Source organism: Mauremys reevesii, linkage group 24, assembly GCF_016161935.1.
Source record: "Mauremys reevesii isolate NIE-2019 linkage group 24, ASM1616193v1, whole genome shotgun sequence".
In the NCBI taxonomy this organism is placed as follows: Eukaryota; Metazoa; Chordata; order Testudines; family Geoemydidae; genus Mauremys; species Mauremys reevesii.
This window is the reverse complement of record NC_052646.1, coordinates 3,855,010-3,878,587: the sequence shown is the minus strand read 5'-3', so window position 1 is coordinate 3,878,587 and position 23,578 is coordinate 3,855,010. Positions and strand designations below refer to the sequence as shown.

At 56.4% G+C, this 23,578-nt stretch overlaps 1 protein-coding gene and 1 long non-coding RNA gene across 3 annotated transcripts; one reads left to right on the top strand and one right to left on the bottom strand.

Annotated features, from left to right (window-relative positions):
* Positions 1 to 4,943: 4,943 nt before the first annotated feature.
* On the bottom strand, positions 4,944 to 11,384 carry LOC120390390. Of its 2 annotated transcripts, none has more exons than XR_005591072.1 (4): positions 11,159 to 11,384; positions 9,215 to 9,315; positions 8,263 to 8,430; positions 4,944 to 6,502 (listed from the first exon to the last, which is right to left on the bottom strand). It is a non-coding gene; the product is annotated as an uncharacterized LOC120390390 (long non-coding RNA). The 2 variants fall into 2 exon arrangements; XR_005591071.1 differs by having other exon boundaries at positions 4,944 to 6,460.
* An 888-nt stretch (positions 11,385 to 12,272) lies between these two features.
* Positions 12,273 to 23,194, top strand: LOC120390397 (dnaJ homolog subfamily A member 1-like). Its single transcript, XM_039513040.1, has 8 exons — positions 12,273 to 12,343; positions 16,875 to 17,026; positions 17,108 to 17,297; positions 18,755 to 18,859; positions 19,732 to 19,959; positions 20,072 to 20,302; positions 20,822 to 20,922; positions 21,742 to 23,194. The coding sequence occupies exons 2-8, from the start codon at positions 16,895 to 16,897 to the stop codon at positions 21,967 to 21,969; spliced, it is 1,215 nt and encodes a 404-aa protein (XP_039368974.1). The 5' UTR covers positions 12,273 to 12,343; positions 16,875 to 16,894; the 3' UTR covers positions 21,970 to 23,194.
* Positions 23,195 to 23,578: the final 384 nt, after the last annotated feature.

Here is a 23,578-nt window from a genome sequence, read left to right as displayed (position 1 = left end):
GAGTCGGGGGGGGCAGAGTTGAGGTGTAAGGAAGGCATGGATGGAAGGGAGAGAATGGATCAGTGGGAGGGTGAAAGGCGGTGCAGTCCAAAGGCATGGGCTTGGGAGTAGAAGACAGGCTTGACGGCACCACAAAACTGGAAAGGGGCCCTACTCCCTTTGTGCAATCCTGGTATAAACAGCCACCGTGCTCCACCCCAGCAGTGGCTGCATCTGAGCGCCAGGTGAGCGATCCCTGTATAAACAGCCACTGTGCTCCACCCCAGCAGTGGCTGCATCTGACCACCAGGTGAGTGATCCCTGTATAAACAGCCACCATGCTCCACCCCAGCAGTGGCTGCATCTGACCGCCGGGTGAGCGATCCCTGTATAAATGGCCACCGTGCCCCACCCCAGCAGTGGCTGCTGCAGCTTGGCACCAGGATCCGTGCGATGTGCAGCTTCTCTGGCGCTGTGGGGGCTGCTGGCCCCAGGGTGCAATTGTTCTGCATTCCACTTCCCCAAGCAAGTTGCAGCAGCTGCTGCTGAAAAACTCAGCGAGCCAGCGAGGAGGAGAGTGGCCCCGCGCCCTGCAGGTCTCCTCGGCTCTATTGCAGCCCTAGCCTGCAGTCTGCAAGAGCCGCTGCTCAGAGCCCAGAGGCCCCTTCCCCATCAGCATTGTTCCAGCCTCCCAAACGGTCTCGTTTTAATTAGCGTGTGTGGGGGGCAAAGGAATGACATCATGCGGCTTCCCCTGCCCCCCCCCCTCCTCCCGCAGCCTTGGCTTGCGGTCAACCTCCCTCCATCAAGCTGGTAATTAACGAGGAAAACAGCAGCTCCCTGCCCTAGCCCCTGCCTCCAGTCGGGCGGGATGGAATGACATCATCCCCCGGCTGCACCAAAGCCCCCTGGAATCCTCCATCATCCTCTTCCTCCTCCCCCCGGCTCTTTGTCCTCCTTTCTCAGGCCATTTCTATGGGGCCCGGCGCTTTGGCAGCTAAGAGCCTTTGGGCCTGGCTCTCCGCAACGTGGAGGCTGCTCCGGCAGCTCCAAGGGGCCTTAAAGTGGGTGGAAAGGAGCCCCTGAGAACCCACACACTGCGCAGGGGGCATCCCTGACCGCGACGGAGTAGGGCCCTGCTCCCAGCTAGCAACGTAGGTGGCATGGCGGGGGTGTGGCCGGTGGGCTCCGTGCAGTGGCTATTCCCAGAGTCCACGGGGAGCAGAGTGTAAGTTAGAGCAGCCCCATGGCTGCTCTAAATTATCCCAGGGGCTGGGAAAGTCTGGGCGAGAGTGTGGGGGGGTCGGGAGCGCAAAAGTGGTTTACGGTGGCTTAAAACAGTAGTTTTCAACTCTTCATTTGCAGACCCCTAAAAAATGTCAAATGAGAGTGCAAAAGTGGCTTCAAGCTGCTCTCACCCCAGGGCCGGCTCTAGACCCCAGCGCACCAAGCGCGCGCTTGGGGCGGCCTTTTCCCGGGAGGGCGGCAGGCGGTCCCGGTGGACCTTCCACAGTCATGCCTGCGGGAGGTCCACCCGAGCCACGGGACCAGCGAACCCTCCGCGGGTGCGGGAGGTCCACTGGAGCCGCGGGACCAGCGGACCTTCCGCAGTCATGCCTGCGGGAGGTCTGCTGGTCCCGCAGCTCCGGTGCACCTCCCGCAGGCATGACTGCTTGGGGCGGCCAAATTCCTAGAGCCGCCCCTGTCTCACCCCCTTGCTCTTCCATCCCATCTGGGAATCGGGCCCCGCCTCTAATTGCTCTGGCCAGCTCCTAGCTGGGTGCCCCCCCGGGGAGGAGCGGCGGCCCCTTGGAGCCCCACCCTGCCTCTCTCACGCGGTTCTGATCCCACTCAGTGCTCTACTCAGTTGTATTTGTCCAACATCCATCCGAGTTGCCCCAGCCAGCAGGAGAAATGCGGGGGGCAAGGGTGTAGAACAGTACGATTGATGCCTTTTAATTGCTGCCCCCGAGTCTGTTCCCCAGAGTCTGGGGTGGGGAGCTGCCGGGCAGAGGGCAGGCACGATGTCCCCCAGCGAGGACGGGATGGATTGCAGCCCCAGAGCCTTTGCGCTCCCCAGGGACAGGCCAGGCATGTGCTGCTGGGGAAGGAAATCAGATTCAAGACAGATGGCAAGGAAGGAGTGTGGGGGAGGCAGGTGCAGGAGGCTTGAGTCTGCTGGGCAACCATGGCCACAGAGAGGCACCAGGGACCTGACCCACTGCTGCCCTGTGCGACAGCTGGGCTGCCACCTCCCAGGCATGCAGTCCTTCCCCAGCAGCGCTCTGGAGAGAGAAGGGGAAAGGGGGGGCAGGACAGCCTGTGCCCCCTGGTTATCCTGCACTATGGCAAAGGCCCACAGAAGCACAGAGTAGGGCAGCCCTCCGGCTTTAGCAGCACTGGCCCCAGGTGCAGGGCGAAGGCTGGGTCCTCTCTGCCGGGTCTGAATGGCTTTGAAGTGAACCTGTGACCACCAGCGCAGCATCCAAAGCGTTAACCAAACCAAGCTCAGGAGAGGCCAGGCCCGAGGTGGGTTACACATGAAACTGGCATGGGGCAGGGAGCAGCCCGAGGTTTCTATGCATGGAACTGACTCAGTGACCTCCGCAGCATCTGCAGGAGGAAGCCAGGACAAAGCTCCGGCTTTTCCTTCCTAGCCGTTCAGCTGTTCTCTGGCCCCGTCTCCTCACAGGTGGCATGAGATAAATAAGCCGGCCCCTGGCATCTCCCATTGACTGTGTGGTAGTGGGGACTGTGCTTTTAAGGGCTGAGCAGGATCACTGAACACCCCCAGACCTCAATGGACCAGTGCATGGAGCTGTCAGTTCCTGAAGATCCAACATGGGCTGGCTGAGTGCTGCACCAGATGCATACAGAGGATAAGAAGCCTACTACTGCTGCTGCCTAGAGGAATTGCTCCCTTAGCTCGAGTGGGAGCGGGCCATGGTTTTAGTGCAGAAGGTCCCACCGGTGACCCATGGGAGGGGGGTTCCATACTTCAAACCTTGGAGGAGGTTTAGGTTGGATATTAGGAAAAACTATTTCACTAGGAGGGTGGTGAAGCGCTGGAATGGGTTCCCTAGGGAGGTGGTGGAATCTCCTTCCTTAGAGGTTTTTAAGGCCTGGCTTGACAAAGCCCTGGCTGGGATGATTTAGTTGGGGGTTGGTCCTGCTTAGAGCAGGGGGTTGGACTAGATACCTCCTGAGGTCCCTTCCAACCCAGATATTCTATGATTCAAAGCTGTGTGGCTGTGGGTTTGCCTTATAATCCACCTCTACCCTGATATAACGCTGTCCTCGGGAGCCAAAAAATCTTACTGCGTTATAGGTGAAACTGCGTTGTATCGAACTTGCTTTGATCCGCTGGAGTGCGCAGCCCCTCCCCCCGCCCCCAGAGTGCTGCTTTACCGCGTTATATCCGAATTCATGTTATATCAGGTCGTGTTATATCGGGGTAAAGGTGTAGTTTTTTTGGCGGGGGGAGGGGTTGTTTCTCCCAGAAGTTCCCAAAGCACTTCCCATCCCATGGCCAAACCTCAGGTGCCTTTCTATGATTTAGCCGAGCACAGATTTAGCCATCAGTACCAGGATCACCACTTAAAAGGCAGATAGTGTTTTGTACAGCACCTAGCACGCTGGCCCATGACTGGGGTGCAACATGAATCACAGGCGTCACACAGTTTAGGACAGGAAGCAAAGGCGAGCACGGTGACTAAGTGAGAGCACCCAGGGGAGTGAGGTACAGCAGGCAAGATTCATTTTGTTTATTCCAGTAGCATCACAGTACAGCTGGGCGCTGCACAGCTAGAACAAGAGACAGTCCCAGAAAAGCTCAGTATCTAAACAGATAAGGCAGAGAGGGGAAACTGAGGCACAAATCAAGGAGGTGGCAAAGATGGAAATAGAACCCAGGTGTCCCGAGCTCGGAGCCAGCTCCCTCTCTGCTAAAGCGCACTGGCCCAGAGCCTCAAAGATACCTTTGGGAATCTGGCGGCTGCCTCTCCTCCAGTGACTCAGAAGGTTGCGTCTCCAAACCCATGAGTGGAACTGAAGGCAGGGCTGCTGGAACAATTTGTATAGTGGGGGAGCTGAGAGCCATTGAACCTAACTGTAAACCCTGGATATCATGGAAACCGCTTCCAGCCAGGGGGTGCTGCAGCACCCCCTGCACCCCTAGTTCCAGCACCTATGAGTGAAGCCCCAGAGATCTCTGGGGGATGGACTCTCATGGCATTCCTGGCACTCCCAGCCCATCCCCTACCCAGACCCCATGCGGCACAGAACCCCACCCTCCATCCACCCTCTCACATCCCAGCAACCACCAGGATTTGCAGCACCGCTCAGCCCTGCAAGGGGAGGCTGGGGGATGGTGCGAGCGGGAGCATTCCCAGCCTCTCTGCCATATATCACAAGCTGGCAGAAGCATCCCAATGGAACTCGCTGCGGATTCCAGCCCCTTCCCCACCCCACTGCCCCATTTAGCAAAGGGGAGAAGGGGGTCGTTGGAACGCCAGTTGGCTGACAGCTGTGGTGCTGGGTTGGATTTCGGATCAGGAGTGTCAGGACATCGAGATTTATAATCTCCCTCTAGCTGCAGGTGGGAGTCCACTGCAGAGCTGCTGGGTCGGCTGCCAGATGATCGTATCCTGTTTGAATCCCCTACAACTCCGTTACTGTTGTTTTATTGGTCTGGCAGCAGCACCCAGGGGCCCTAGTCACAGATCAGGTCCGCAGCGTGCTAGGTGCTGTCCGGACACAGAACAAAGACAGTCCCCACCCCAAAGCGCTTCCAATCTAAATGTGAAGCAGCAAGAGACAATGGGTGGAGACAGACAGACTGAGAGCAAGGGAAGAATGAGCCAATACCTGACAGCACACCTGCCGCCTAACCACCGTTAAGGTTTTTCCACAGGCATCACAGCCCAGGAGAGTTTTAAGGAGCAGTTTGGGACATCAGGGGAAAAGCACAAAAGGGGCTTGTTTGAAAATGTAACCAGTAGGCAATGGAGGCTGGCGCCAGCCAGAGATGGGCGGCGACCTCTCGATAACGCATGAGAGAGAGGCCGGGAAGGGCCTTGGGAGTGAAGACAAGTCGCTTGGTTTCCTGCTGCTTTTCTTCCCAGGAGGAGGAACATCAAAGACCCTCAGCTCAGACCAGCAGCCCGTAGAGACCAGGCTCCCGGGCCAAGATTTCGTGAAACTGCCTAATGATTTTTGGGTGCCCCAACTGGAGACACCTTAAAGGGGGCCTGGATCTCAGAAGTATCAGGCCCTTTCAGGTGTCTCAAGGCGGCCTCCCAGAAATCACGAGGCACATCTGGAAACCCGTGGGACCAGCTGCTTCGGAGGGAGATGCAAGAAACTCCCCTAGTGGGCAACGGTGGAATTACCACCCCCGGGGAAAGTTTCTTTCTAAGCCATGTTAGCAAGAGATTAGTTGATGCTCTGGAGCTGGAGAATTCAAATCCTCTTGGGGCCTGATACTCTTTGACACCAACGCCCCTTCACACCCCTCTGCCAAGGAGCATCAGGCCCTTGCTTATGTTTTAAACCCTCACTGTTCTAGTCCTGGATACTCTCATTATCCGTATAAATGCCCAAACCTTTCTGCATCCTGCTACGCTCTTGGCAATACCCTGTGGCAATGAGTCCCACAGGCTAACTGCGTTGTGTGCAAAAGTGTTTCTTTTTATCTGGTTCAGATTGGATCTGTTCCCTCCTGAGGCCAGTTACTTTATTTTATCATTCATTTAGTGTGTGATGCGAGGATTATAGAAGTATAAGATTGATCAGTAGTTAGAAGGGGTAAGTATGTATTACGTAGCTAAGTAAGGAGGGCTGAAATGCAAGGCCTACAGGCTGAGGTCTGTAAGATTTTAGCTTAGCCATATTAGGCCTTAGAGTTAAGAAATGCTTGACGTTCGTGACCAAAGAATAACCCAATGCCACAAGATTAGGGGGAAAGACGGACCAATGGGTGGTATTGCGAAAAATTCACCATAAGATTAATTTTAGATCACAAGATGCCTTAGAGATACTTTCATTTTTCTAACGAGTGCCTTCCCACAGGATACAGGTCGTGCGTCCCTGCTAATGAGAATAAAAGGAACCATATACAACCTCTGGAAAACGGGGTACCTGACACTTTCACGCACATGTGCTGAGTACGAGGTATAGTCTGAATCCCATTATAAAAGAGGGTTAGGAAAACTGAGCTCCCTACGGGAAAACTCCAGCAGGAACCATCCCTCTACTGCTCATCAATCCACGAGAGACCCGTCACACCCTAAGAGCATCCAGGAGGAGGTGAGTATGACCGTACCTATAAATTGTGCATGAATATAGGTAGGATTTATCTGTGCTTGGATAGTCATAACTTTGTTGGTAACGTTAATAAAATTGCTAGAGGATATGAGATGTTATTCTTGTGGCTGTCTGTGTTACTTTCCTTGGTCTTCATGTGTTCCTAGAAGTTCGAGATCTGAAACAAGTGGCAGAGGTAACTGTTGATCTTGAGTAGTCCCTGCAGTGGCATAATATAACATCACTAAATTCACTTAATAGAAGTGTAGCCTTTATTTTTATTTAACACCCCCCCACCCACCATCGCCACCTCCTCCCAGCTCCCCGCCAATCTGCCTTAAAAGAGCTAACCTACAGGCTCTCCCTTTGTGATCCTTCTGCACTTGGTTTTAAACCTACAGCGTTTCTTTCCCCCTCTCTTCCCAGGCAGGGTCTCCCCCTCCATCAGCCACACATTGGCTGGCTCTGACCCACTCCCACCTCCCGCGGAGACCAGGGGAACCAAATTCCGACCCACGGAGAGGGAAAAATCCAGTTCTTTCCAGATTCTCCATCTGCTGCTAATCAGGGGCAAAGAAGCAGCTCGGGGTGGGGGGGAAGCACCAGTCTCGAGAGAGCAGGGAAGACAGAACAACTGGCTCTTTCTCCATCGCTCTCTGCCCCTCTCGTTGTCGTGTGCTTTCGCTCTCTTTCCCCCTCGACTTCGCTGCAAAAAAGAGGGTGAGGTTTTCCCATCCCAAAAGCCATCTCAGTGTCAAATCTTAGTGGAGACAAGGCCTCCACGAAGCCTGACTGTGCTTAATTTGTCATGGAAGAGGGGCCAGGACACAAGCAATTTTTTGACTTTTGTAACTAATGCAGCAAGCCCAGAGGTGCTGGGGCTATGAACTGCCAAGCCTAAATAAAGCACTGGAGCGAGTCACGGCCAGGTAAAAGCTCCATGGGCCTCGTAGGCACTAGGGTTGCACAGCTCACGCGCGATCTCCATGTGCAAAGCGTGCCTCTCCACGCAGGGAAGGGGAGCCTTGGCTCTGGCTCGCTGCCAGCCCTATCGCCCCACACGCTTTTGCAGATAATGAAATGACATCAGGGCCTGGCGCTGGGTGACTAAGACGTTTCTGAAAGGGAGCGGAAATGCCTCTTTCCTGAGCCAGCCTCTCTGAATAACGAGCTGGTGCGAGAGGAAAGAAAGGGCTGCGATTGATGGGTTTATTTTAAGCTCTCGCCCCACTCTGCTGCAGGTGGAAAACAGCTGACCCAGGAGATGTTTCTCTCCAGGAAAGGAGCTTTTTCACACACACCCTTTTTTTTTTCCCGAGAAGAAGCTGCAGGGATGGGAGACAAAAGGTGATCTGGGCCGCTGCTCGGAGAGCAGGAAGTCTCCTCTCTAGGTCCAGCATGGGCAGAAGCAGGGTGGCGTTTCCCCACAACCTGGGCATCAGCCCCTCCCTGGAGACTCCCTGTTTAGTGCAGAGGGGGGAGTTCACTGGGCATGGGCTGTTTCATCCTTTGTCTCCGAGGGTACGTCTACACTGCAAAAACTAAAAAAAACTCCAGCGGCGTCAAATCTCAGAGCCTGGATCTACAGATTGACTAAAACCAGCTGTGTAGACGTTCCTGCTCCAGCTGGAGCTTGGGCTCTGGAAACCAGCCCCCTCCCCAAGGCTGCAGACTAGGGCTCTGGGCTCACTGCTGCAGGATTTTTTTTTTTTCAGTGTAGACATACCCCCAGCTGGGGTGAAGGCCTTGATCTGTTCACTGGGGAGTGGAAGGAGACCCCACAAACTCACTTCACGCAGGCTGTTGGGCAGCTGCGCTGGTGGCAAATTACAGTCACACCCACCCTGGGCTATAAGCAGCCCTTCTGGCCTGGCCATTAAGGCACCGGCTAAGACTCGGGAGGTCTGGGTTCAGCATCTCAAACTCCCTCTGTGATCTTGGGCAAGCCACATCATTGCTCTGTGCCTCAGTTTCCCCCACCTGTCCAATAGGGATAATAGTCCTTCCTGTCTGCTTGGACTGCGAGCTCGTTGAGGACAGGGACGGTCTTTCACGGTGGGGACGTACAGCACCAAGCACAGCAGGGGCCCTGGATGTTCCCATAACACAACGTCCATCACAGTCTCTTTCCCTTCTCTGGATCTGCTTCTGCAGACGCCAAGTAGGGAAATTAAAAAGGAATAATTATTAAGCAAAACCAAAGCGTTGCCTCTCCGCCCAGCTGCCTTGCCAGCACGGGAGGGATTTTAAAACCCTCCTACGGATTTGTCACAGCTGTTGGAGCAAGAGCCGGGCCCTGTTTCAGGCAGTGCTCGGAGCACCACCTAGAGCCTCTGGCAGCACATTGCAAAGGCCGGGAATGCGGCCCAGGCCACCGCTGGGAGTTTCAGGTTGGGAAGAGCGCTGGGCTTCCAGGCCGCGATGCGGGGTTTGGATTTGATGGGAGCACCCTGGGGAGAGCTCAGATGAAAGCCGCTGAAGTCTGCCAAGAGCGGCCGTCTGGCAGGATTTCCCAGGCGTGCAAACCGGAGCCAGGAAACGGGCCTCTCGCCGGTGTGGGTCCAACTTGCAACACAAGCCTGAGGAAGGGGGGCGGGGGGTTGTCTGGTCTGCTTTAAATCCCACCTCCGGGTGTGCAGGGAGGTTGGCCTGGCGGTTAAGGAACTGACCTGGGCTCAATTCCTGCCTCTGCTGCAGGCTTTAGCCAGTCACTTCATTTCTTGGTGTACCAGTTCCCTGGCTGTACAACCTTCCGGTGTTCCCTCCCCGGCGGTGAAAGCCACCCTGCTCCCTGCGCATCAGAGCCCAAGCTCCAGCCCGAGCCGCAGTGTCTACAATGGATATTTTGCGCATCCTAGCGCAAGCCCCAGTCTGTAGCCCCAGGCTCTGACTCGCTGCCGCAGGTTGTTTTGGTTTTGCTGTGTAGACGTACCTGACTGCTACTTGCATCCAAATGCAGGATATTGCCCGTGCTGTTAGGTCACTATTATTCCATGTTCTAAGGCCAAATATTATTACGGTGCTGAGCACAGCCTGTAAAACATACATATTGATAGAGAATCATAATCCCGAGCTCTGATCCCCCACTTTTCCTCCATAGGTCTCCAACTGCTTTACAAGAGAGGCCAGTAGCATTATCCCCATTTTACAGATGGCAAAACTGAGGCACGGAGCAGGGCTGTGACTTGCCCCAGGTCACCCAATCAGTGGCAGAGCCAGGAATAGACCCCCAGGTCTCCTGAGTTCCAGTCCCGTGCCCAGCCAATTTATTGCCCTCGCTTTGGGAGCCTTTGGGGCACATGGTCCTATAGAAATGTAAAGTAATCGAATTTCTCTCTCTCTCTCTCTGCAACCGTCCTCCTGTAGCTGAGAAGAGAGAATCTAACCTCTCTTTCTAGCCATGCCACCAAATCTAACCTAGCTGTCTAAATTAGTTATTTCTAACATCACTGTCACTGCAGTATGTGAGCAACACTGTAATATTCCAGCTTTAGCTCCAGCAATAACGTTTAAATCTATACAAATATTCTCATTTATTGTGCTTGGGACATGAAAGGGTGGAGGCGTTAAGATGGGTTTAAGATCCCTTTTGCACCTCTGTTTTCTGAAGCCTGCAGGGCCCTCCCTGGATCCCGGTGTAAGTAAGAGCAGCCTCAGGGGTGTTCTAACTCACTCCGCACCGGGGCTACTGGGAAGCAGAGTAGCCACAGTGTGGTAAGTTCCAGCTGCACTCCCGATCTGCCATCTACGCTGGAGGTTGGAAGAGGGGCTCATGCAGGGGACGACCTTACCTCAGCTCCACACCCACCAGGGATCCCCCCCCACACACACAGCCAGTGCAGATTCTCAGGGGGTCATTCCCACCAACCTGAAGGCTATTTTACACTGCCAGAGGAAGGTGATTAAAAAAGCAGCCTTTCTCCTAGGGAACCATGGATTATGTCTCCCTCCCCTGATCTCTCCTACCCTGTTTTAAAGTTGCTATGTTCCTTATGAGCCCAGTTAATTAAAAAAAAAAAAAATCTCAGCCTAGGAGAGAGAGAGCTATCCCTGGTCTCTGACCTCATGGAGTCCCACAATGAGCATGCTAGGGCACAGCGAGACAGTTGGCATTTCACCATATTGTTGCTCTCTGCAAAGAGCGGCTGCCGTCTGCATTTTCCTGCAATATCCCAGGTTGCCGGCATTCTTGTTCCATTCTAGCTGCCCTATGGTGTCACCTCTGTCTATTTACTGATGGTTGTAAATTCAGTCTCAAGGAATTGCCAGATTGGATCAGACTCATGGTCTATCTAAGCCCTGTATTGCGGCTCACACAGGGGCCAACACTAGCCACCGCAGAGAAAGGTGCAATAAACCCCCTCATGGACAAAAATAGAATGGCCAGGCTCAGAGCTGAAATTCCTTCCTGATCCCTGGCAATTAGTGGTTGTGTGATGCCCTGGAGCATGAAGGTTTATATCGCTTATAAACATGTATCCTGTGTAACTGTTCTCATTATCCATATAAATACCTAATCCTTTAAAAAAAATCCTGCTGAAGACTTAGTCTCTTATATCTTGTGGCAGTGAGTTCCACTGTTAACTAGAAAAGCGGCAAAGAGTCCTGTGGCACCTTATAGACTAGCAGATGTATTGGAGCATGAGCTTTCGTGGGTAAATACCCACTTTGTCAGATGGAGTGGAAAGCTTTTGACATGCATCCAACAAAGTGGGTATTCGCCCACGAAAGCTCATGCTCCAATACGTCTGTTAGTCTATAAGGTGCCACAGGACTCTGCTGCTTTTACAGATCCGGACTAACACGGCTCTCCCTCGGACTGTTAACTATGGAAGTTATAAAAACAAACCCTGGGGGCAGCTGTCTAGTTACACACCCTCCTTTTTTGTATCTGGGCTGTTCATTGCCTCTCCGGGGCGGTGGGATTTTACAGCCATTGGGACCGCTTCGTTCTGTGCCCACGATTTCAGGATCCTTCCGCTTTTGGATCACCATTAAATCAGCAACCAGGAAACACCCCCAATAAGAGAAAGACAGGGCGCAGAGAGGGGCTTGGGTCATGACATTAACCGGCCAGAGTGACGCCTGTGGGAAGCCTAGGAGAGCCCTGGCCTGAACCGTCCCCATCCCCCTTTCCCACCCCATATCCTCTCTTCCCCTGCCTCTCCCTTCCTAGCCTCTCTCCCCCTCCCCTTTCCCCCTCTTCTTCCTCCCTTCCCCATCCCTCCTTTCTCCCTCCCCTTTCCCCTGCCACTCTCCTTCCTCTCTCCCCCTCCCCTTTTCCCCTCTTCTTCCCCCCTCCTCTCCCCACTCCCTTCCCTCCCCTCTCCTTCCTTCCCCTCCCCCTTCTTCCTCCCTCCCCTCTTCCTCCTCCCTCTCTTTCCTTTCCCTGCCCCTCTCCTTCCTTCCTTTCAACTCCTCTCCTCTCCCCACTCTCTTCCCCCTCCCCCTCTCCCCCTCCCCTTTTCCCCTCTTCTTCCTCCCTTCCCCATCCCTCCTTTCTCCCTCCCTCCCTTTTCCCCTCCCACTCTCCTTCCTCTCTTCCCCTCCCCCTTTTCTTCCCCCCTCCCTCTCCTTTCCCCTCCCGCCCTTTCCCCTCTTCTTCTCTCTCCCCCCCCTTCCCTGCTCTGGGCAGTTTGAAATTGCCACCCTTCCCCGCGATTGGCGGACACTTTCCAGCCGTCTCACCAATCAGAGCAGCGCATGCCCCTGGAGGGGCAGGACGGCAGCCAAGGGCTGGGGCGCATGCGGCAGGGGGAGAGGCCAGCCCGACAGCCAATCAGGGAAGGGAGGAGGCGGGGTCACGCGCTCCCCGCGGGGAGAGGGAGGGAGGTGGGAGCCTACTCGGAACGCCAGCCAATGGGTGGCTGGAGGAGAGGGGGCGGGGCCGGCCCCTTCCTGGGGGCGGAGCTCTGGCGGAAGGCGAGCCAATGGGCGATGCGGGCGCCGTGAGGGGCGGGTCCCGGGGCTGGGCTGCAGCCAATGGGCGGGGAGGGGGCGTGTCTGGGCTTCCAGATTGTTCGGACGGAGAAGGGTGGAAGAAGCTGAAGACGATCCGTGGGTGAGTTACGGGGGGTTCCCGGACGCCTGGGTCCCTTCCCCCCACCCCGTCATGGACTGCGGCTCCCGGGTAGCCCTCCTCGGACTCCTGGGTCCCTTCCCCCCACCGTCGGTACCCCCGGACGCCTGGGTCCCCCCCCCCGGACGCCTGGGTCCCTCCCCTCCCGGGTCTGCGATCCCCGGACGCCTGGGTCCCTCCCCTCCCGGGTCTGCGATCCCTGAGTAAGCCCCCCCGGACGCCTGGGTTCCTCCCTCCTTCCCCCTCCCTCGGACGCCTGGGTTCCTCCCTTCCCGGGTCTGCGATCCCCGAGTAGGCCCCCACCCCGGACGCCTGGGTCCCTGCACTCCCGGGTCTGCGACTGATGGGCTTCTCCCCGCTGGGAGACCCAGAGACCAGCCCCCCCTCCCTCCTTTCCCGGACGCCTGGGTTCTTTCCCCACCCTAGGGAGTGATACCCTGTTGGGGGAAATTCTAGACAGTCCTCTGGTTGCCTGGGTTACTCCCCCACCCCAGGGATTGACTGGACAGTCCCTAGATGCCTGAGTCCCTCTCCCATCCCAGGGTCCAGACGCCCCCCCCCCAGGTAGGGTCAGGGCTGTGTCACCCCAGAGATCAGCGCCCCACGCTAAGGGCTGGGAGAAGTAGGGCAGCCCCACCCTGCCCCAGGTGCTGCAGGATGCAATGCCATCACCCTCCCTGTTGGCACCCTGAGCAGAGAGACCAATGTCCGACTGGGCCAGGGGGACTGAGCGCCCTTCCAGGGTCAGGGATGGGGCTGGTTGGTGCTACCCCTGCTCCAAAGATTCATTCTTCACCAGTGCCTCCCCCCCCCCCCGACCCTAAATCCACTGGTGCTCGAGAATCTCCTCACTACTTACTGACAGCGGGTGCTTCATAGGGCTCGTCTTCACTGCAGAGTTACCTCGAGTTGGTTAACTTCTTTCCAAGTTGACAGCCTTGGAAACTGAGATCTTCTGTTCATCCCCAGAAACGATACAGCACTGCTGGCACCAGTACATGCTTCCCAATGCTGTCCTGCTAGCATCTCACCCGTGATCCCTGCCCTGCCCTGCCCTTGCTGTCTCTGCCGAGACCGCCAATAAGAAATGCTTTTGTACCGTGGTGTCGCTTCCCGTTTGAAACTAGAATAAGGCCTGGCTAGGCACACAGTTGCCCCTGTTTAATTAAAGGTGCATTTTTAAGCAGATTTAGTTAAACCGATGTAACTGCGTGCGAACTCTCTAAGGCCTGGTCTACACAGGGTGTGGGGGGCTCGATGTAAGATACGCAGCTTCAGCGACGGGAATAGCGTAGCTGAAGTCGACGTATCTTATTTCAACTTACCTCCCATCCTCACGGCGCGCGATCGACGGCTGTGGCTCCCCCGTCAACTCCGCTACCACTGTTCACCCTGGTGGAGTTCTGGAGTCGACGGGAACGCGTTCGGGGATCGATATATTGCGTCTAGACGAGACGCGATGTATTGATCCCCGATAAATCGATAGCTACCCGCCGACTCGGCAGATAGTCTGGATGTACCCTTATATTGGTTTCGCTTCTGTTGGTAGATTTACGTGCGTGAGTTAAACTGACGTAGCCAGTTTTAAACCGATATAAGTGCCTCCATAGAGGGGTTTGCACCTCCCCGAGTCAGCCTAGCTCAAGTGAGAGCCGCCGCACTGAAATAACTCGAACAAAACAGAGTCCCCACCACGTTAGCACCACTCCAGCTTCAACTACCCACCCCCCTAGCATGGGTTTAAAGCACCACTTAACTCAAGTGAAAGATCTTTGTATGTGGATGGGTGTCAGGTTGGGGGAGATACTCAAGCTAATGCCGCAGTGAAGTCAAGCCCATAGATTCCTCTACAGTGGTATGGGAGGAAAATTCTGGCCTGGCCCGTTTGAACTCTTATTAGCTGCTGGGCCTGCTGTGCTTTCTGCAGGGCTAGCTGTGCTGCAGGTATTCGGGGTCTCTGTTGTGGAGAGAGAAGGATGTTCTATTCTGTTTAGGTTCTTATCTGGCCCTCAGCGCCATAGTCTCCGAGCACCTTTTGGCAGAGCTGTCCTAAGATACTCCCAGTGTTATCTTGAAAAAACCCCAACCCCCTGAGTTGAAGATGCTTTTCCCAGCAGCATCTGCAACACCCTCTGCTTCCATTTGAACAGACTTTTCCAGCCATTAAAGTTACAAAGAAAAACCACCCAGGTATGAACAAAGCAGCCCCATGTGCCTGAGTCTGCAGACAGACCGCTCCTCCTGCTGGGGCTGGGAGCTTTGCTGACCCTGTAATTAACAAGATTCTGGTCAGTTTCACAACTGCTGTTCAGAGCCCTGTGTGGGTGATCTGGATGTGCTGCTGCCCAGACGAGTGCTGAGAAGCAGCAGAGGTGCAGTAGCTATTTGTGGAGGAAGGGAACCCTAAAAACAGAGGCAGGGGTGGGGGTACAGTAGTGAAGACCCTCCCCACTTGCAGCAGACAAGAGGCTCTGGAGTGAGGGCAAACTCCTTCCAGCAAGTGGAGGATGGTGGAGCTTTGATCTTATTAGTCGTCTGCTAGCCCGAGGCTGTTACACCCCAGCGGGGTCCAGGGACAGCACCCTGCTAAAACTGCCGACAGCTGAGGATTGCCAGGCCCGTCACCAGGGCGTTGATCCTGCAGCCTCACCATCATTCGTACCTAGTCCTGGGCAAGCCAGTTTAACCTGTCCGTGGTGAATCGTCCAACATCTGGCCCCAGTTGTTGTGGAAGGAAGCTGGAAGCCTGCGCTGTTGTCTCTTTGCCCTTTAAACTGTGTTTCAAAATGGCTGAAGTTGGCGAGGGTCTAACCCTGCTATGGAGGGGGCTTCGCATGGACTTGGAAGACTCCACTGGTGCCAAGCCGGTTTAAATTGGTCCAAAGCAAGGTTCCAGCTGCAGCCTTTAGGATAAGAGCATGAGCTCGGGAATGCGTTGTGTGCATTGGATGGGGGTGGGAGTCTAGGGAACAGGTCATGCTGGCTTCAGACTTACCCTGTCCAAGCTACTGGGCGTGTAACTTACACCGTGCCCTCCACCTTCTCAGGCATCCTGGGCCAGGGATCTGTAACAAGGGCCCAGATCTAGGAGTCCCACGAACTCTGTCAAAGCTGGGTTCTGTCTGACCTGTAATCTGGGAGCGGGTCCAGAAGCACTGCAGGGTCTGAGCCTGCCAGCAGCTGAGCATCTCCTGGGAGCTACTGAGCACCCTCAGCGCCTGTGGACTTCCGGAGCAGCTGGGGGTGCTTGTCCCCCGTCGGCAGGCATTCAGCTCCTTACAGAATCAGGCAACCAAGTTTGCCAGTGCCGCGTTATTCAACCCTCTTTGGTAACCTAATCGCAATGGATTTTCCAGCACCCAGGGTCAGCTGCATTGCTCCTCCCTGGTGCTGTCAGCGCAGCTGACTTGGGCCAGTCTGCTGCTAGCAGTCAAGCTGGTCCGCTTTAATTACCTGAGCCAAGGGCCTTTTCCACTTGCCAACACTGGAAGCAGGCGCTAAACAGGCTTAGCAGCCCTGGTTGGGAGGGGAGGGGAGCTGGGAAAGAAGCGTGGAGAGGGATTAAATAGGGGAACACGGAAGGGAGGGGCGTCCCCATTCTGAGTCGTCTTCACACGCCACACCCTGGTGCTTATAAAGGCGCAGTCCATAGGCCAGCAGATGTTGTCTGTTCCCAGCGTATTGCCAAGGATGGGCACTAGCAGGGTCGGTAACAGGGTCTGGAGCCTTTCGCCTCTAGATAACCCATCCTCAGTCAGCCCTGGTCCCCGGAGATTGCAAAGGCATCCCTGCCTGGTGGCTCGTGTAGGCAGTAAATTCAGAGAGGGACTTATCGTAGTTCCCAGCGGGCAGGTATCCGTGTTGCCAAAACCACCATCGCCACCATGATTAATCGGTAGATTTCAAAGCCAGAAGCAGGGCTGCCGGCGGCAAAATCTGAAACTGAGGCTCGGGGCCAGAGTGAACCTGCAGTGGTGGCTCAGCTCCTGTTCAGTAGGGCTGGACCCAGCTTCCCGCTCTGGGGTCGCTCCATGTGGGGTCGCAGTGCCACTTGGGTTTGGCCCAGCCGTGACAGCAGATCCACGGGGGGGAGCATGTCCTGCTGTCTGGATAAACAGAGGATTCCAGCCTCCAGGGCTCTTAATCCTGCCACTAGCACTAGAGTCCCATTTGTGGGTCTGTCCCCTGCCTGGGGCAGTAACCTAGGACTTGGGAGTCCTGGCTTCGATTCCCAGCTTTGCCACCTTGAGTGAGTCCCTTAGCCTCTCCGTGCCTCGGTTTCCCCATTGGTACCATGGGGATAATAGCCCAGCCCTGTCTCACGGGGGTTAAAGATTTTGAGGCGCTCAGATACTGCAGCATTGGGGGGTCATACGGGTTTCTTAGGCTGGTGTATAGTCTGCCAGCTCAGGGCACGGGGCCTGTGCGAATGGGTGCAGCCGTTCGGGGGAGCCAGCGGTTATGCGCGGCACTGGCAGGGGGGCCTCTTTGAACCCGCTTTCTCCTCCTCCAGCAGCGCATCAGAGGGGAAAGATGGTGAAAGAAACGGGCTACTACGACCTCTTGGGCGTCAAGCCGGGCGCCACCTTGGACGAGATCAAGCGCGCGTACCGGCGGCTGGCGCTGAAATACCATCCCGACAAGAACCCCAGCGAAGGAGAGCGGGTAGGTGGAGAGGGCAGCGACCCCTGTGCGCCCCTCGCCCGCTGGGACAGGCGGCATCGCTAACCCTCTCCCCTTCCCCAGTTCAAGCAGATCTCGCAAGCCTACGAGGTGCTGTCGGACACCCAGAAGAGGGCGCTGTATGACCGGGGCGGGGAGCGGGCCATGAAAGAAGGTGGCACGGGAGGCCGAGGAGGATTCGGGTCCCCGATGGACATATTCAACATGTTCTTCGGAGGAGGGGTGCGGATGCCTGGCCGGCCAGAGAGGAGAGGTACCTGGGATGGGTTGCTGGGACACAGGGCTTCGTGCTGATTGCATGGGATGGGCTCACCCATGCTAGAGATCAGGGTTAAGCCCTCAGGTCTTCCTGTTCAAGGGAGACGGTGGGGGTCTGGCTCTGCGAGGCCCCCGGAGGCTCAGGTCCTGCAGCAAGAGGCTGCATTGATGTTGTGTATTGTCCCTGCTGAAGGCAAGCTAAGAAAGGATAAGTGAGTCCAGATTCATTCTACTGAGCTTGGAGGGGGTCTTAGGCACTGAGGTCTCCCCACAGCCACTTTGGGTTGTGATCTGGTCCTGCGTTAAACTGGGGTGCTGCAGAGAGAGGCGTTGGCAAGTCAGTGGAGGGCTCTCTTCCCCTGGTAGTCTCATGGAACCGGTCCCCCCGTGTAGCACTGGGGGGGCGCCGCGTTGCGGGGGGCGACCCCTGTACAAACGAAGCCCCAGCCCTTCGTATTCATTACAGCCCCATAGCCAGGAGCTGGAGGGGGGCTAGCCCCAGGCTGCTGTCCAAATTCCCACTTGGGTAATTACATCCTGACTCTCTGCATGCCCCCGGGGCTTTCAGTTAACTACAGGGCGTGCAGGAGAAGGGGCCGCTCCGCATTAATGTGTAAATACCGTGTGAGCTGATCAGGGGAAATGATTACTGTATGACGACAGCGGCATGTTTACTGGCTGCATAGGTGCGTCCGCTTAATAGCAGGGTTGTTGGGAGCCATGGTAGGGAACAGAGGTTCCAGATCAAACCCCACCCGGTGAACAGGAAGCGAAGAAACAAAACCCGCGCTAGTAGTCGGGAAGATGCTGAAGCATCCAGCTGTCTCGCTAGGGCTGGGAACGGACAGATCACTGCGGTCTAGGGAGTGGGGGGTAGAGGAGGGCCGTTGCCAATGAGTTGTTTGGAGAAGAGGCCAAGATGGAGACTCGGGCCCTGCAAAGCGACTGGGCCTTCCTCGGTTTCCAGGGGCTGATAAGCCTTGGAGGAAGACGGATGTGCCGATTAACTCTTTATTAGGTTAAAATCCTCTCTCCCTCTCCTGCTTTGCTGTTAAGATTGAACAATTCTTTGTTTTACAAAAGTTGTCTGGTCTCTGTATTGACTGGCTCCCAATGGGAAGAATTGCAGGGGCCAAACCCAGCCAGGGTGACATTATATAGCTGTTCAATAGCTGCCACGTTCCATCCCCAGAGGTGGCTGCATTTCAGTGCTGGGTGAGTGACCCCTGCGCAGCATGGCTCTTTGCTGTTGAACAGCTGCTACTTTCCACCTCAGAGGCGGCTGCCTTTCTGGGTTGGGCAAAGCGTTCCCTGTATGTATTTAGCTTGTAAAGCTTTTCTGAGGCACTGTGGAGATGGCTTTAGGTGAGGGGAGACTGCTGTCCCTGTGGGGCATCGGGACGGGAGCCATGTCCTCGGTTGGAGGCTGATCTCGCTCTGTCCTGTGGTCAGGAAAGACAGTGGTGCATCCGCTCCCAGTGACCCTGGAGGATCTGTACAACGGCACCACCCGAAAGCTGTCCCTGCAGAAGAACGTCATCTGCAGCAAGTGCAACGGTGCGTGAGCCACAGGCCCCGGCTCGGGGGCCCTGCATCTTATTGACATGTAAAAAGTGAGGTGGGATGCCTAGCCCCGCCCCTCCAATCTCCAGCCAATGAGGAGCAGGAAGGGCGGAGCCTATTGGGACTTCCTCTTTCCCATGTGCATTTCAAAGTTCCCTCTTGCGTGCCAGGAGTGACCTTGATTTGGGGGTGGGGCTGTAATGGGGGGTGGGGCTCGGAGGCCGGATCCCAGACTAGGCTGCTTCCTGCTGAGTTTCACCCTCAGATTATGGAGACTCTGCTGTGGGTGTATGGAGAGGAAGCTTGGTCCAGGGGCCAGAGCAATAGGCTGGGAGTCAAGACTCAGGTTCTGTTCGTGGCTCCAGGAGGGGAGTGTGACCTAGTGATTAGGGCAGGAAGGCCTGGGAGTCAGGACTCCTGGGTTCTGGGCCTGGGAGGGAAGTGGGGGCTAGTGGTTAGAGCAGAGGAGTGGGAGTCAGGACTCCTGGGTTCTGTTCCTGTGTCCAGGAGGGAGGTGGGGGCTGGTGCTTAGAGCAGGGGATTGAGAGTCAGGACTCCTGGGTTCTGTCCCCAGCTCTGCCAAAATCACTGCACCAGATGGGCATCGTCAGGCAGTGGCGATGAGGATTTTGCTCCACCCCTTCTCTCCTCCGCCAAGAGCTCTGAGATCCCTGGCTGGTACCTCCTGTCCATCTGTTCCATGTGTCCGTTCACCCTGCCCATGAGGGGATGTAAGCTGGCGACGATGCGGGAGCTTCACCCCGAAGCTGCTGCTGTGTAGATCCGCATCGCATCTCCCAGCTCAGAGACGAGCCCCCAGGCCTGTACAGACGCCCTCGGTCTTATCTCTCCTCCCTTGTCCGCAGGCTGCGGGATCCGGGAGGGTGTCGACAGCAGGTGCCCCAAGTGCCACGGCACCGGCATGGAGTTTCACGTCCACCAGTTGGGGCCCAGCATGATCCAGCAGATCCAGACCATGTGCTCGCAGTGCCAGGGCCAGGGCGAGTGGGTCCGGCCCCTCGATCGCTGCCTCACCTGCAACGGCAGGCGGGTGGTGCGGGAGAAGAAAATCCTGAACGTCCACCTGGACAGAGGTGAGGCCAGGGCGCTGTCTGGATCGAGAGAGGGTTGAGTCTGGCCCTGGGGAGCCAGGACAGGCACTTTGGGGTGAGCCGGGGCGCCGGGTGATCAGTGTTGATTTTGCAGGCATGCAGGACGGGCAGAGGATCACGTTCCACGAGGAAGGGGACCAGGTGCCCGGCCTAGAGCCTGGGGATGTGGTCATTGTCCTGGATCAGAAGGAGCACCCTGTCTTCCAGCGCGTCGGCAACAACCTGGTCCTCCGAAAGGAAATCAGCCTGGTGGACGCTCTGTGCGGCTTCAGGCAAGTTGTCCGCACTCTGGACAACAGGACCCTGCTCGTCTCCTCACAGCGCGGTGAGTCGGCAACCTGGAGCAGTCAGGATTCCTGGGCTCTGTTCCTGGGAGGGGAGTAGGTAGAGCAGGAGGGACTGGACACCAGGACTCCTGGGTTCTGTTCCCACCCCTGCCACTGATATACCTGTAGGTAGCCCGGGGATGGCCCAGACCCCCACACACGTTGGACCCAAAAGATGCCTCCTTTGAAGGTCAGTCAAGCAAAGCCCTGCGGCAAGGAGCCCCCCACCACGCAGACCATTGTGGGGGGCTCATATAGGGACCTCCGCAAACTGCCCACCCCCTTGAATGTCTAGTTCTGGCCATCTCCCTAGCACCTCTTGAGCACAGCCTGCCAAGGTGTGACCGTGATGCGGTCCCTTGGGCTCACTGCCGGTAGGGGGACGCCGGCTGGAGCCCAGCAAGCCAGGGGCCCTGCAGGGAGCTGTCCCACCCCTGCGAGGCTACAGGCATGTGGGTTTCCAGCATCCTGCACAGGGGCTGAAACCGCCTGGCTTTCTTTAACCTCCGCCCGTTCAGGTGACGTCATCCGGCCGGGATCCGTGAAGTGCGTCCCTAACGAGGGCATGCCCGTCTACAGAAGTCCCGCCCAGAAGGGCCAGCTCATCATACACTTCCAGGTGAGGGGCGGGGCAGGTACCTTCCCAGGGAGCCCACGGGGCTGGTCCTCAGCGGGGGTGTCAGTGGCCCGAGCCCCGTTGATGGCCCCAGGCCGGTTCACACCGGCTGAGGACCCTGTCTGTCCCTGAGCTCCGCAGCAACGGAATGACCGGCTGCCCCAAGGAGACACCCAGCAAACCCCATCCAGGCTTGAGAGGGTTTTGCCTCCTGTCTCGATCAGCCCTACACCGAGCAGCAGCCACTGTCCGGGGGCTGAGACGCAGAGACTGGGGGGATCAGCTCTGATGCCTCTCACAAAGCACCACCCGCCTTGCACTGGGCTCTGTATCAATGATTAGCCCCCCACCATGTGGACCTGGGATCCAGAGCTACGCCTGGAAGGGGCCGTCCGTTCCGAGCATCTGGGGAGAAGCAGGGCAGAGCCAAGTTAGAGGGAAGATCAGAGAAGCAGTCAGGGCTGGGCGGAGCTGCAGCGTCTCTGGCTTAGCTCCGTGACCAGTGAGGACGGTGGGCTAAGCCCCTGGTGACTCTCTGTCTCCCTCTCGTGCCCGGTTCATATAAGAGGCTTATGAGTCACCTGCTGCCTCCAGCTACTAGGCTTCAGTGCTTTGGTTGTGGATGTAGCTTTTAGGTGGACACATTGTGGGGTCATTGACTCATTCGGGGGTCGTTTCCATCAGGAGGGAGGACGAGAGTGGAGCCAGGGCTGTTGGGGTGATGTTGATGACAGTTCTTGCTGTCCAGGACTTTCCCACCCTCCCTGCACCATGGGCCCTCGGTCCTGGACATCCTTCCACATCCCACTTTGCGTCCCCCAGGTGAGATTCCCAGAGCCAGGCTGGCTCTCCCCGGACCGTCTCCGCCAGCTCCGCACCTTCTTCCCCCCCCAAGAAGAAGTCATGGCGACGGAGGACATGCAGGAGGTGGAACTGAGCGACTACTTCTCCCAGCCGGGACACTGGTGGCAACCCCACACTGGCGAGGCCTACCACAAAGACGACTTCGAGGAGGCCTCACACCCGCATGTCCAGTGCCACACGTCATAGCCCCCTCCCTGGAGCGGAGGGGGAGGACGGGGCGAGGGGGGCGGTTCGGAAGGTCGTGCGGTTCAGGGATGTAAATAGTTAACGCTGCCACCGGTCCTGTTCGGCGTAGCTTCGGTCGGTCCCCGGGGGGCGCCACAGAGCCCCTGCGGCAGGAGGAGGCTCAGCACAAGGAGTTCCTCACATCCCACAAGCACGTTCCCAAGGGCTCAGGATCCAGCTAACAGTAGTTGCTGCCTCCGAGGAGCGTAGTGGTGTAAAAGGGTCTCCGGGCACAATGCATCAGGATCAATGTCTGCAGGGATCATTCACCGCTATCGCTCTGGGGGCCTGATTCTCACTCACACCGAAGCCCCTTTAGGCCCCAGTGAGGAGGCCTTAAAGTGGGAGGAACCGTACCCCGCGCCCACAAACAGGCCCCTTTCGTGCTGCCAGAGCAGCATCAAAGAACCTTAGTTGTCCTTGAGAATCGGGTCCTTGGGTTTAAACCCCTTCCAGATTCTCCACTCAGCCCCATGGGAATTTGACCGGCTTTAGTCAACGTGCCGTGTTTGCACTAAAGCTTCGTGCAGTTTCGCGACCTGCTCTGGGAGTTTTGCTTCCTCCTCTGCTTTGGGTGGACTCTCCGGCTTCCCCGCCTGAGCTGCAGAGACGCGCTCGCTCGCTCGCGAGATCTTCTTTTGCACATTTAAGCAAAAGGGGCTGTTTTCCCGGGGAGGGAATAACAGGGACTTTTTAAACAAAGCCGGTTTTCCTCCGCTTGGAAAACGCCAGCAGCTTCGCAAAGACACCTGCCCGCTTGGGTTTTCCGCTGACTCGCTTTCCCTTAGCAAGTAACAGAATGTGGAAAGAATGCTGAGGAGTCAGTGGCACTTAACGACAGATAATCCCAAGCCTGGAATCAGATCCGCCCGGAAGGAGGTCTAGGGGCCAAGATCTAGTCTGAGGAGTCTGGGTCTGCTTCGCAGATCTCTACTGCCAACCCTGTCGGTAGCACTGAAATCCCAGGGCTTGATTCCCAAGTGCCCTGCCCTGTTGTTATTTACACCAGCGCATAGTCGGCGCAAAATGCTACTGGATCAGAACCGGTGTGAATGCACCAGGCGTAGGGCAGTGAAGAATCAGTCCGGCCCACAGGCGTTTGGGGATTGTAGCGCCATCTACTGGTAGTCCTGAGCTATGCGCTATCCCAGAATAAAACATGGCTCAGCTGGTTCTTTCAAGGTCATACAGTTGCTTTTTCTTTTCATTGGACGGAGAGGGCTCTTGATGCTTCTTGGTTTTAATCGCCTTCCTTTCTCGTCTGTCTGGGCCGTGGTGCGTTCTGGTGGTTCACCTTGGGTCTGTCCAGTCAGCTGAACTTTTTACAATGCAAAATACCGTTGAGTTTACTTCTCACCCCTGTGCCAGGCCCCGTAGCTAGAGGCTCCGCTTCTCCCGTCACTCCCAGGTTAATGCGCCCGCCCCTCCAGGGTGGTCGATTGGAAATCTGCCACGCCGTTCACAGTAGCAAAGGCTGCCACTCATTAATGCTGAAGGCTGATTTGTGCTGCCATCTTCTCGCTGAAATGCTAGAGGTGGTTAAAGAATCATTCGGGTCCTGAAGGTCCCA

Excerpts from the sequence above, each read along its gene's own strand:
- LOC120390397 (XM_039513040.1), top strand. The coding sequence starts at position 16,895 with ATGGTGAAAGAAACGGGCTACTACGACCTCTTGGGCGTCAAGCCGGGC. Across the intron at positions 17,298-18,754 it reads TGGCCGGCCAGAGAGGAGAG|GAAAGACAGTGGTGCATCCG; the intron begins GTACCTGGGATG and ends TCCTGTGGTCAG. Across the intron at positions 18,860-19,731 it reads CATCTGCAGCAAGTGCAACG|GCTGCGGGATCCGGGAGGGT; the intron begins GTGCGTGAGCCA and ends CCTTGTCCGCAG.